Source organism: Dipodomys spectabilis, unplaced genomic scaffold (genome assembly GCF_019054845.1).
Source record: "Dipodomys spectabilis isolate Male_0828 unplaced genomic scaffold, ASM1905484v1 ptg000002l, whole genome shotgun sequence".
In the NCBI taxonomy this organism is placed as follows: Eukaryota; Metazoa; Chordata; class Mammalia; order Rodentia; family Heteromyidae; genus Dipodomys; species Dipodomys spectabilis.
The window spans coordinates 2141674-2155472 of NW_024870679.1; the positions used below are offsets into that span (position 1 = coordinate 2141674).

The 13799-nt window shown below is 35.5% G+C and overlaps 1 protein-coding gene across 3 annotated transcripts in view; it reads right to left on the minus strand.

The window, feature by feature from the left end:
• Nucleotides 1-13799, minus strand: part of Cept1 (choline/ethanolamine phosphotransferase 1) — a 47338-nt gene that overhangs the window by 17085 nt on the left and 16454 nt on the right. For 2 of the 3 annotated variants that reach the window (XM_042674217.1, XM_042674219.1), the window contains 2 exons: nucleotides 13102-13249; nucleotides 9909-10050 (listed from right to left, as the gene is read on the minus strand). In XM_042674217.1, coding sequence (XP_042530151.1) covers nucleotides 9909-10050; nucleotides 13102-13249 — 290 coding nt within the window. Of the gene's footprint in view, nucleotides 1-1801; nucleotides 1887-9908; nucleotides 10051-13101; nucleotides 13250-13799 lie in introns of all 3 variants that reach the window. The other variant, XM_042674218.1, reaches the window with a different exon arrangement.

A 13799-nucleotide genomic window follows, 5' to 3' on the forward strand; every position in this document is an offset into this window, starting at 1 on the left:
TAATTTTAAAAACAGAATAACTTTTTTTTTTTGGTGCCAGTACTGGGGCTTGAACTTAGGGTTGGGGAACTGTCCTTGAGCTTTTATGCTCAAGACTAGTGCTCTACCACTAAGCTTCACTTCTGGCTCTTTGGTGATGACTTGGAGGTAAGAGTCTCATAGACTTTCTTAATGGGCTGGCTTTGAATTGCAATCCTCAGATCTCAGCTTCCTCAGATTTCAGGCATGAGCCTTCAGTGCTCGGTAACAGCACTTTTTAAAAGCTTTTTTTTAAAACTTTTTAAAAGCTTTTTATTTCTTTTTTTTTAAAGGGGAATACATCTGAAGATTTAATCAACCAACATCACTGATCACTGATGCAATAATCAAATATGTTAAAGGAAAAATATGAAGAATAAGAGAAAATCTCTCCCAGTTAGCATCTGGAGAAAACAAATGTTCTTCCACTGAGCTACAAAACAAATAAGGAGAAAATAAATATCCTATAGCTTTCATTAATAACAATGGAGGAGTTATGTGGACAATATAAACAACAATGATAAACAAGCTTCCAAAAAATGTAAACCTATGACAATGAGCTTAAAGCTTCAGGACTTTGGAGAAAGTACCAGAAAGAGAAGGGTAAACAGAAAAAGAGTAAATCCCATATACAATGTGGATTCAACTAAAAAGGGTTTTTGCTTTTCTTCTACTCCTCGAATATGTATTTCTATATACCTACAGTATTTCTTAAGTCTTCTCCATATGTCAAGGTTATTTCAAAAGGAGATATAAAAATGTCTTCAAAGTCATCAATACCAAGACTGAACAACTTGAATTTATAATACTGCAATATACCTTTCAGAAAGAACACTAACAAAAGACATGCTATTTCTATTGAAACAATACTAAAATGTTTATAATTCTTTTGAGGGAGGCCAAAGGACTTAATGTTGGAAACCTAAGGAAGCCTTGTAATGTTAGACTGATCTGTTAATTTTTCCTAACATTCCTTGAACTGTAAAATAACAGTGAATTTAAATCCTATTTTTCTCTAATAAACTTTCATGTTATAGTTGAAGGACTGAGAATAATTTCACTGGAAAATATTTTCTAACAAATGTTTGAACTTCTAAGAAATAAAGTCAAATTTACAATTCTAACAGGAAAAGAAAATGATATACAACATGTAATACTTTAGTAAAATATGCATTTATCAAAGAAAGAAAAAAGGAAGATACTCAAAGGATGAGGAGTGTGACTTGGAAAACTAAGGACATTCAATTTAAAAACACAACTACAGTATAGAAATATTGAGGAGAATGAGTAGAAATGAGAACAGCTTCTGCATAAATGTTTTCTGGCATCAGCATCATATTAATTTAAGCAGAACTCTGATGCTTAGAAGGTATACTAATAATGTTAGGAAAATAGTAAACGTTTCTCAACTTGCTAAGTAAAAACTGTTTACTGATTTTAAAATAAAGACAGTAAAAAAAAGCCATAAAAAACTAATGGTGGAAAGGTATTCATGTAAAAAATACTATATGGAGTGAAAATAATAGGCATAATATGTAAATGTAGGAGGGAATTGGTATTAGATGAAATCATCAGAAATAATGCTTTAAAAAAATGTGTTAACAGGGTGGATTTTTATTGCCCTATAATGAATTGCAATCATTTATTTTCTAGTAACCTGATCAGTAAAACACCACCAGAAAGATTTTTGATTTCTGAAATTAACTCTGTGCATGACAAAGGTGCTGTCTTCATTGAGTTCACACCATTGTTCATTAGACAGCATGAATATTCTAGCAGTTACCGTGAAGTTCCAGAACCAAGGCCCCAGGGTTCCTGTGAGAAGCTGGCATATTATAATTATGATCTGGGACTCTGTAACATCGAATCTATGCATAAGGAAACAAACATTTCAAAATAACTTTACTCAGAGCTTTTGCTAATACAGCCCTAAAACAAGTAGCAAAAACAGATTTACAAGGCAGCATTCTCCTTATAGACACCTAGATTAAAAAATACAATTTGTGTACTATTATCCTATCCTTATTGCATATGCAAGTATTTTTTATTTAAATCAAATTAATAGAAACCTTTAAAAAACCACAACTAGCACACTGAAAAAAATGATCTGTAAGTAGGCAGCTGGGAACAGTAGAATTAAAAACTGAGTCAACTTGAAATTTCCTAGGAGCAGTGAACACTACTTGCTAAACAACTACATAGGACCTGGGTGTAGGAAACTAGACAGAAGCTATCCTTGTAGACAGGAGCTGCACTTCCAGTCCTGACTAGTTTATGAACTTCATTTCTATTTCTCAGTGAGGAATCTCACTAAATACTGAATTGTAATTCAAAAATTAGCGAGGAATATAAAGGTATTTAAATGACATTCTGTGAGAACTGATAGCAGTGGTTTGAACCCAGGGACTTGTAGAAGCTAAACAACCATGCTATCATGGAGCTATATCCTCAGCCCCCTTTTCCAGGCTTTTAAACATCTTTCCCCTCTAAATTGAAAAGTAAAGTCTATTTTTATTTGCCAAAGCCCTATATACATATTTCAAAAATCAGTAATCTTCTTATCCTTCACTACTCCAGACCTTATCACATTTCTACTTCCAAGAAACTAGGAGAGGCATATGGAAAGGGTAACGGGGAAAAAAAATCTAGTCTTTTCTCTGTGTATGGATGGAGCAAAAAATCAGATTGGCCCTCTCCTTATCCTATTATCTGATGTCTATTTCAGAATCTTCCTTTTTCCACTTCCTCCCTAATTTCACACCAGCACTACAATTATATATAAATTAGTTTATTAGTGATTAAAAACAATCTAGTTCAATCACTGAAGAAGTTTCAGAACACAGCTAATAACAGAAAAAAGTCGTAGTACAGAAAAAGCTTCAAGTAAAAACATATCAGTGGTTCATGCCTGTAATTCTAGCTACTCAAGAGGCTGAGGTTCAGAGAATTTCAGATAGAAGTCAGCCTGGGTAGAAACATCTCAGAGACTTTAACCAAAGGGTGTGCTGGAGGCATGGCTCAAGTGAGAGAGTGCCAGCCAAGCAAGTTTGAGACAATGTATTCAAACTCTGGTACCAACTGAAAACAAAAACAAAATATTCTAAATCAATCACAATTAAGAACTGAAGAATGGCAATGAAATAGATGTTTATAATTTTACCTAATGATCCTAGAACTCAAAACTACACTAGGTCTTCTATGAATAAAAATGGTTTCAGAATATTATCTGTAACAATTTTTAAGGTAAAGTGGACAAAATTAGAGTCCAAAAGAATTCATCACTGCTAAGGGAGGAAAAGAAACTACACAGAAAAGGTAGAAACAAAAATGAAGATCTCTAGTATTTAATATTCATGTGCTATCTTGAAGAAATGTACAATTTTACATAGGTATTTGACAAAAAATTCCCTAATTTTTAAACAGTAAGTGAATTACACATTAACAAGCAATCTTTTAGTAAAAAAAGCCTTCAAAAAATAGTCTTCAGAATGACGGTGAAGAAGTGAATTTTTTTTGGGGGGGCGGGCTGGGGACAGTTTTGGGGATTTGAATTCAGAGCCTCATTCTAGGCAGAAGCTCTACTGCTAAGTAACATCTCCAGCCTGAAAAACTGGAAATTTGCTTAAACAGAAATGTTGAGTCTTGGTTTTTAGTTAACGTAAATATAAAACTTCAGATGTCTGAACTAAGAAGAGTAAAAAACACGGTGAAGATCAAACTATAAATAAGACTAGAGATAATATCTGTAAAATCAGCAGACTTTATAAGTAAGAAGGAGCTTAAAGATAATCCAGAACAATGAACAAATTAGGAGATAAGGCTCATGAAAGGTATGAGGCTAGCTCAAGCTGATAAGATAATTTGGTGGTAACACTTGAGTCAAGATATACTGGTCTAAGTTCAATTTATCAAAATTTCATTGTTTTCTTTTTCTACAGGAAAAGACAAAGGGAATTTCCCCCTCTTCTGACATAATTCCTTTTCTGAGGCTGAGGGTATGGATTTTTGAAGCTTGGGTTTGCTATGTAGATGAGGCTGGCCTCAGCTTCCTAAGTGATAGAATTATAGGCATGTCATAACCCCCACATCTAGCCTTAAATAATAATTTAAACATGATTTCTGCCATTATAGTGTGGAAGATTTTTAAAGACCTAAAGTATATCGTAAGGATATACTTTAAAGATGATATACTTTCATTTCCATAAGTATATCTTAAAGATTCCTTAGGATTTAAGCACTTATTTTATAAAAATGATTATACAAAGTTATGAATTTAAGAATTTAAAGTTATAATTTAAGTGTGGAAATATGAACTCTTCCATTCAATATGTTTCATAATCAAATAAAAATTCATAACTATTTACAAGTGAGCTTTGTCTCTTAATACTTTTCTTCTCCTGGCAACTCAAGTTTTCTGTGAGTTCTCTAATCTCTTTCCCTCCCCAGTCTTTCCTGTGCAGGCTAGTGAAAATCCCAAAGGCCTAAGCTGGGTTATGGAAAGTCCTATGAACAGTACTTATCTGTTAGTTTTTTACCTACTTAGCCAAGCAGTACTGTGAGGACAGGGTTTTGTATTAAAATTCTCTATACCCAGTATAAAGCACTTGAAGATACAGCTCATAGATGCAGTGAAGATTTGTCCAAAGCATATATGGATTCTTATAGTATAAGACTTTGAAGGTAAATTATTTATAGTTAGATGAATTAAAATCTTCTACTTACCTTAAAGCTAACTTAAAATAGGAATTCAAAATACTTTTTAAAGAACAAGAGAACAATTTTTTTTCTTATTAAATAAAAAAAAGGTTTTGAAACAATGCCTCACTTTGTAGCCTAGGTAGGCCTGGAATTTGTTCGTAAAAGTATAAAACCTGAATTTATTATATAGAAAATATGAAACAATTCATACTAGAATATTTTTCTTGCATGTTTTATTAGCATATTAATTGTATGTGGAGTTTTCATTGTGACAGTCCCTACATTCATATAGTATGTACTGGGATTATATATTCCGCTTCATAAAAATGTTTTAAAGATTCCTACTGTTCTTAACATTACTTTCACTTTCCTCTATGATAAATATTTAAAAATTTTGACTCAAATTACAACCAAGTTCACCTGCAGCATTGTTTTTTGCTGGTTATTGTGGAAATGGAATTTCATGGACTTTTCTGGAGTGGCTTCAAATCAGATCATCTGGATCTGTCTTCTGATTAGCCAGGATTACAAGGATAATCCATTGGTGCCAGGCTCTAATCCTATTTATATTCATAGTATTTCCTATGAATGTTATAGCCTGATTTTAATTTCAAAAAGGAATTCAAAGTTGCTTTAAACTGAATGCCAAATTCCTAAATATTGGGTATAATTTCTCAAATCAAAACTAATCCTTTGGATGTTAAACTAGCCACAATATTATTATAGTTTTATTTTGGGGAGGAAAGGGGTGATCCTGGGGCTTGAACTCATGGTCTGGAGCTATCCCTAAGTTGTTTTTTTTTTTCCTGATCAGGGGGCATTGAACCAGATCCTCAGATCTCAGCCTCCTGAGTAGCTAGGATAACAGGTGTGAGCCACTGGCACCTGGCCCCTGAGCTTTTTTACTCTGGACTAGCACTCTACCATTAAAGCCCCACATCACTTCTGGCTGTTGGGTGACTTTTAGAGATAAGACTCAACAGACTTTTCTGCTTAGGCCAGCTTTGAGCCATGATCTCAGATCTCAGTCTCCCAAGTAGCTAGGATTACAGGAATGAGCCACTGGTGCTTGGTGCAATTTTTAAATTTTTCAACAGAGGTATATAGAAAGCATGCTATTCTCAGTGGTAGTTTCCTCTTCCCTTATTCTCTACTTGCTACTCTAAAACCCCTCGGGTTTGTGTCATCTTCAGGTGTCTTGCTTCATAAGCCAGTCTCTCAGTCCCTTTTTCTCTTAGCATCTTCAATCTCTGTCCTAGCGGCTTTCTTCTATATGCTCTATTATTTTTTTCATTAAAAACACAAAACCCCAGGGTTAGAAGCCTGGCTCAGCATTATCATCCCAGCCCAGTAAGTGAGAAGTCCTAAGTTCAAACTCTAGTGTTACAACAGAAAAGTTCATGAAAATACAAAACACTATTCCCTTTTAGCCCGTGTCCTCTCTTTTAACAATGATTCTCTCCTTCCTATCATAGCCACACTTTTTTTTTTTGGTCCGTTGTGGGTCTTTAACTATGGGCTGTCCCTCAGCTCTTCAGCTCAAGGCAAGCACTCTACCACTTGAGACACAGCACCATTTCTGGTTTTCTGGTGGTTAATTAGAGATAAATATCTCATAGACATTCCTGCCAGGCTGGCTTTGAATTGTGATCCTCAGATCTCAGCCTCCTGAGTAGTTAGGATTACAGGTGTCAGCCACAGGTGCCTGGCAAGCCACACAGTTTTTAAAGATGTGATGGTGTACACTTGTAATTCTAGCATTCAGGAGACTGAGACAAGAGGATTTTAAGTTCTAGGCCAGCCTGAGCTATATAGTGAGTTCTAGATCAGCCTGAACTACATAGCAAGACCGGGTCTCAAAAAGAAAAAAAAAAAAAGCACCTACTGCACTTACTACAATCTGGCTTCTGACCCACTATTACACAGAAACTACTCTAGATAGCTCATATTGCCAAGTTCAATGTAAAGTTCTTTGTTCTCATTTTGAGTCTTGGCAGCATTTAGCAGTTCTCTTTGAATTTTATCATTCTCCTGGTTTTTCTTTCTAGTATGGTTCCTGTTTCGCTGTACAATAATTTTCACAAGTTCCTTTCTAAGCTGCCCTTCTAAGTTTTCTACCATCCTTATTCTATTTGGATACCTAATATCCCTGCATACATTTTCTGGGTAGGTTCCTTTTTCCATTCAACCTCCCAAGGGAGGGAACTATAGAAGTCATTCTAGCCTCTGTCCTCTCGTTCATTTTATCTCTCTCACCTATCCCCTTTTCTACAAGAGTACCGTCATCATGTTAGTTTGGGCCACAAACTAAGCCTTTCTAACATTGCCAGATTAATTTTCCTAAAAGTTCTTTCTGTCATTTCCCAGCTTTGGGTCCGGTAAAAGTTCTCTGAAGATTTAAGATGTAAGCCCACATTTCTTGGCAGAAGGCCTTTGATTTTTCTGGATCTTCACCAGTCTTATCTCTTGCTATTACCCTAAAGGCATCGTATGATTCAACCATATGGGTCCCTTGCAGACATACTTCCTCACTAGGATATTCTAAGACTGGAAGATAGAAAGTTGTGATATCAAATCCCTCCTAAAGATAATGTCTATTTTGATTTTTTTCTTACTTCCAAGGTTAATTCTCTGTCCTTTAGTTCCCATAACATATCAACCACATGGTTGCTTCATTATTTAAAAGGGAAAGAGAATACATTAAGACTGTTGATAAGTTCTCAAGATTATTTGAAAATTAACTTTTCAAATTTATTTAATTAATTAATTTATTTTTGTTGGTCATGGGGTTTGAACTTGGCCTGGGCACTGTACTTGAGCCACAGGGCCACTTCTGGTTTTCTGGTGGTTAATTGGAGATAAAAGTCTCATGGACTTTCCTGCCTGGGCTGGCTTTGAACCATGATCCTAGGATCTCAGCCTTCTGGATAGCTAGGATTACAAGCATGAGCCACCAGCACCTGGCTAACTTTTACATATATTCAATTATATTAGAACTCTTTACCATTTTCTGAGAGCATTTGTCTATTTAAAAATTGCTGAATACAGGGCTGGGAAGTTGGCTCAGTGGTAGAGCGCTTGCCTTGCATGTCTGAGGCCCTGGGTTCGATTCCTCAGCACCACATAAGCAAAAAGAAAAAAGCCAGAAGTGGCGCTGTGGCTCAAGTGGTAGAGCGCTAGCCTTGAGCTGAAGAGCTGAGGGACAGCACCCAGGCCCAAAGTTCAGGCCCCACGACTGGACCCAAAAAAAAAAAAAAAAATGCTGAATACATATTCACATTAATTTCACATGGTTATTTGTGTCTGCAATGGGCTCTGATAATAAAGGTGTCACTTTAAAATGGCCCTTGAACACAGTCTCTATATCCTTTTATTAAAAAAAAAAGTTGTTTCTTAAAAAAAGTTAACATGTAAATTATTAATAATTACTCAAATACTGCCATAAGGATTTCTTTAATTTTCTATTTAATTTAGCAAAGATTACCTGAACTGAATTTCTTTGTATCTATACATTTTGCAAAAGGCCTAGAAAACTTACCAGTGATCTAAAACTTAAAAAAAAGCTCATCAATTAATTATATACTAGGTTCACTTTATATACTAGGTTCAGATGGTCTCTTGCCATTTGCCATCAGACATTTTTATTTTGGCATTTCAGGAGGTACAAGTTTTTTTTTCCTCTGTGAATCCTATGCTATGAAAAAAGAATAACTCAAATATTGTAAATTGGATGTGATATTTGATTAAAAATTAGTAAATGCCATGCTTAAAGACATTCCAGGACTAGTTTACTCATTAATCCTTATAGAAAAGTACTTATTAACAGATAGGAAAGCCTTCACTGGGGAGTTTAAATAACATTTGTGGAGACTGTTGGTGATGGGAGTCAGTAGGAGGGTAAGTGGGAGAAAGGATAGGGTAAAGGAGGGAGGAAAATATGATCAAAGTACTTTACATGTATGTATGGAATAGAATAATGAAAACTGTTAAAAAATACTTAAACAAGGGAGAACTAAGGATAAGGAGAGTAAAGGAATGGTTGAATTTGATTGAAGCACATAATATGCATACAGAAAAATACCACAGTGAAATGTTTTTGTACAAATGATATATGCTAATAAGATATTTCCAAAAGATCTGTGTGAGCTGGTACTGGTGGCTCACATCTATAATCCTAGCTACCAGGAGGCTAATCTGAGGATGGTGATTCAAAGCCAGCCTGGGCAGGAAAATCCATGATACTTTTAATTTTTAATTAAGCAACAAAAAGCCAGAAGTGGAGCAGTGGCTCAAGTGTTAAGAGTGCTGGGCTTGAGCAAAAGAACTCAGAGAAAGCACCTAAGCCCTGAATCAAAGCCTTAGGATTGACACATAAAGAGAGAGAGAGAGAGAGAGAAAAAAGAGATCTATTTTTATTTTATTTTAAATTCTCAGGCATTTTGCTGGCAACAATAAACTACATGGTGTGCTCATGTCAATTGGATTACTGAGAGCTTAGATTCTTCAAAAATAAATTAATAAAATAATGAGGAAGGGGGCTGGGAAGTTGGCTCAGTGGTAGAGCGCTTGCCTTGCATGCCTAAGGCCCTGGGTTCAATTCCTCAGCACCACATAAGCAAAAAGAAAAAAGCCGGAAGTGGTGCTGTGGCTCAAGTGGTAGAACGCTAGCCTTGAGCTGAAGAGCTGAGGGACAGTGCCCAGGCCCAGAGTTCAGGCCCCACGACCGGACGCAAAAAAAAAAAAAAAAAACAAAAAACAATGAGGAAAAAAGAAACTAAAGAAGCTAGGATATTTAAGAGATTCAAGTTTCATATTTTTTTTCCTCTCAGAAACTACCTTTTACTTCCTAATATTTTTATCTATCATAATAAAGCATAGAGGGAAGGTGAATAATGATGTGGAGAAAAAAGTGAATGCATCTGGAAAGATAAATGGAGATGAATGAAAAGAGCTACCACTTTTCATATTGCTATTAAAATATTGGTTGGGAGGTTCTGGTATTTCCTTTCAAAAGAATAATAGATATTTAACAGTCTGTATGACAACAGTTTTAATAAAATATTTTAAATTTTTTGAAAAAAACTTTTATTAAACCAACTCAATGATTTGATCAATTCTTGATAATAAGTACCTGTAAGCAACACTGTTTATAGTTGAAAGCAAAAACAAAATCCCCATGAAGTGTTACTTACATTCCAAATCGCAATGTTCCTGACACGTATGTCTGCCAGTGTGCACAGTAGAACATGAATGTACCAGCAAAACAACAAAAAAACATCCAGTCAGGATTTGTCCCAAGTTGCACTGCAATACAAGTTCCAAGAACCACAAAAACTGCAGAAAAAAAAATCACAATGAAAAACTGAACAGCACAAATAATACACATATTAACAAATACATATTAACTGAGCATAATATGATTTTGGATGAGATAAAAAGATTATATGCTGTGAATGTACCATCTACTTCATTATCTACTATAGAAACTTTTACATCTTTTTTTCTTTTTGTCTGTCATAGGGCTTAAACTTAGGGCCTGGGTGCTATCCCTGAGCTTTTTCTACTCAAACCTAGTGCTCTACCACTTTGAGGCATAGCACCACTTCCTGTTTTTTGGTGGTTAACCAGAGATGAGAGATGCATGGCTTTTTCTGCCCTGGCTGGCATTGAACTGTGATCCTCAGATTTCAGCATCCTATGCAGCTAGGGAGTATATGCATGAGCCACCTGCGGCTGGCTCATATTATCTTTTAATATAATGTCAACCCCTTTTACACTAAAATTTAGTAGAACCAAAGTTTTTGAAAGCAACTAAAACTCACATTTTTATTTTTGCAATAGTCTTCAAACTTAATGAACTGTAAAAAGTTATAGGTCAGCCGAGTGTGCTGTGCAGGTTTGTAATCCCATTATTCCAGAAGCTGAAGTAGGAAAACTATGAGTTTGAGGCCAGTGTGAACTACATAGGTAATTCCGTGCTAGACTGGGTTACCCAGGAAGACTCTATCTCAAATGTAGAATAGGACTTCCTATGAAAGTTTAAAACTCAGATTATAATGCAAAATGATTTATGTCAAATAAAAAAACCAAGATATCTAATATTCTTCAGTCACCTGCTTAAATTATGATAGCCTTTCAAGTTACCTGACCAGCTTTTGTTCAGTGGAAGTTTTCAATTTTTCCAGGCTTTTAGAAATTATAAAAGCTTAGCTGCTCTTCTCTAATAAGCAAGCTGCTGTTAGCCTTTCGTGTCATAACTGTACTAGTTCAATGATTACAAAATGCACTTAACTTACATATGAAAATCTAAACTCAGGAATGCACTTAACTTACATATATAAATCTAAACTCTATAAAGGAATGTTTTATTCCTTTTTGAAGAAAATATTTAAAATGCCATCTCAAACGATAAAACAATGGTGGGACAAAATTAAAATTAGAGAAGCAGCATACCTGTCAGGAACCCTAGTGAGAAATTCATGTAAGTTCTAAATCTGAGAGAGAGAGAGAGAGAGAGAGAGAGAGAGAGAGAGAGAGAGAGAGAGAGAGAGAGAGAGTGTGTGTCAAAATTAAAATTAGAGAAGCAGCATACTTGTCAGGAACCCTAGTGAGAAATTCATGTAAGTTCTAAATCTCAGTGTGTGTGTGTGTGTGTGTGTGTCCTAGATCTTGAACTCAGGACCATGGCACTGTCCCTGAGCATTTTGGGCTTATGGCTAGCACTCTTACCACTTGAACCAAAGCTCTACTTCTGGCTTTTTTGGTGCTTAATTGGAGATCTCACATACTTTCCTGTCCACGCTGGCATTGAACCACAATCCTCAGATCTTAATCTCCTGAGAATCCAGGTTTATAGTCATGAGCCAGTTTACCCAACCTCTAAATCCTTTAAAAATGTACTAAAATGGGGGCTGGGAAGGTGGCTCAGTGGTAGAGTGCTTGCCTTGCATGCATGTGGCCCTGGTTTCGATTCCTCAGCACCACGTAAACAGAAAAAGCTGGAAGTGGTGCTGTAACTCAAGTAGTAGAGCACTAGCCTTGAGCTGAAGAGCTGAGGGACAGCGCCCAGGCCCAGGGTTCAAGTCCTACGACTGACAAAAAAATAAAATACTAAAATTACTTGAAAAGTTTTCAACGTAGTGCAAATAAGGACATTATCACCTACAATCTAACCACAGGAACAAACACACCTATTGCTAGTACTTTTAAAACTGTTTCCTTAAATTATATATATTTCAGGAATCCAACATGCTGTTTTGATATACATGTGCACAGTGAAATGATTACTACAATTAAGCATACTAGCCTGTTAATTGTCTTCCATTTACTTTATTCCCTTAGGGCAGTAAGACCTAAAATATACTCTGCGAATTTTCAATATATAAAACAATATTATTAACTGCAGTTCTTATTCATCTTAGTTCTTTTAAAAAATCCAAGTCACCATCACATATTTTTAACCCAACTTTATAATTTTAAGGGTTACATAGGATTGATTTAAATATAAAGACCAAAGCCACAGAATTCACTCAATGCTTCTCTCCAGGCTTGTTTCTATAGAATAATAAACCATTACTTAAGAAGATAATGAAGGAAAAATAAATAAATATAAAGACTAAGAATTACCAAACTAGTCTCCTACTACTATGTTTGTATTACCATCTGTAATTTATGAGGATTTTTTTTCTTCTTCTGGTGTTAGTTCTACAGCCTAAACTCAGGGCCTCACAATCTTGCTTGGCCTTTTAAGATGAAAAGCTAGTGTTCTACAACTTGAGTCACACCTCCAGTTCTGGCTTCTTGCTGTTAATTGGAGAAAGGAATCTCACAGATCTGGCTGCCTGGGCTGGCTTTGAATTGAGATTCTCAGATCTGCTTCTTAAACTGTTAGGATTATAAGTGTAAGCCACCACATCCTGGCTGAGACTTTTGATACTGACAAATATGCCATAAGAATTTAAAAAGAAGATGCTGAAAACAATATTTAACATTAAAAATAAATGAGGGCTGGGAAGGTGGCTCAGTGATAAAGTGCTTGCCTTGTATGCATGAGGCCCTGAGTTCAATTCCTCAGCACCACATAAACAGAAAAAGCTGGAAGTGGCGCTGTGGCTGAAGTGGTAGAGCGCTGGCCTTGAGCTGAAGAGCTCAAGAACAGTGCCCAGGCCGAGTTCAAGCCCTATGACAGATCAAAAAAAAAAAAAAGAAAAGAATTAGTTATTAAATTTGATAATACTGACAATAATATTAACCAGATTCATGGTCCTGCAAAACTAAAATTAAATATAAAACCCCTGTGCTAATAACCAAATCTCTTATTTATCCTAATACTATCATATTTTTCTTATCAGTTAATAATCATTAGTATTAAAAATGTAACAATACCTGTTGATAGTGAATCACAACCATGATCAAAAAGTTCTCCCAAGGGAGAACTACTATTGGTTCTTCTTGCCTGTTTCCCGTCTATAGCATCCAAAGATTGGTAAATGAAAAGGCCACATGCACAAGCAACATATGCCCACAGAGGTGCCTGTAAATAAAGTAAGAAAGGCAACAGTGTTGTTCAGACACATCTGTCACTATGTTTGGAGAACATTTTTTACTCACAGATAAGTTTATCTTCACTTTCTAGAGAAGTATTGGTTGGAAACTATGAAATAGATCAAAGTGTTGCGTAAGGATGAACTTAATGACTTAATTAGGATTGTTAGGGGAATTAAATTTCCCACCTTTAGGGGTCAAGTTGATACTGGTTAACTACAGTGTGTCATACATTATATTTGGGTGCAGATGTATGGATCCAATTAATCAAGCTTTAAACTACTGGGCATAAAAAAACTATCAGTCTGAATATGTACAGACTTGATTTCTTGTCATTTCCTTAAGTATGACAATGTAACAGCTATTATTCACATAGCATTTATAGTGTGTCAAGTATATGAAGGACACATGTAATTTATATGCAAATACCACATACAACTTTACATAAGGGGCACAGGCATCTGTGACAAGGTACTAGGACCAACTGCTTGTAACTGTACTTTACAGACATCTCTGGACACTTATTGGCTAGTTCTTCT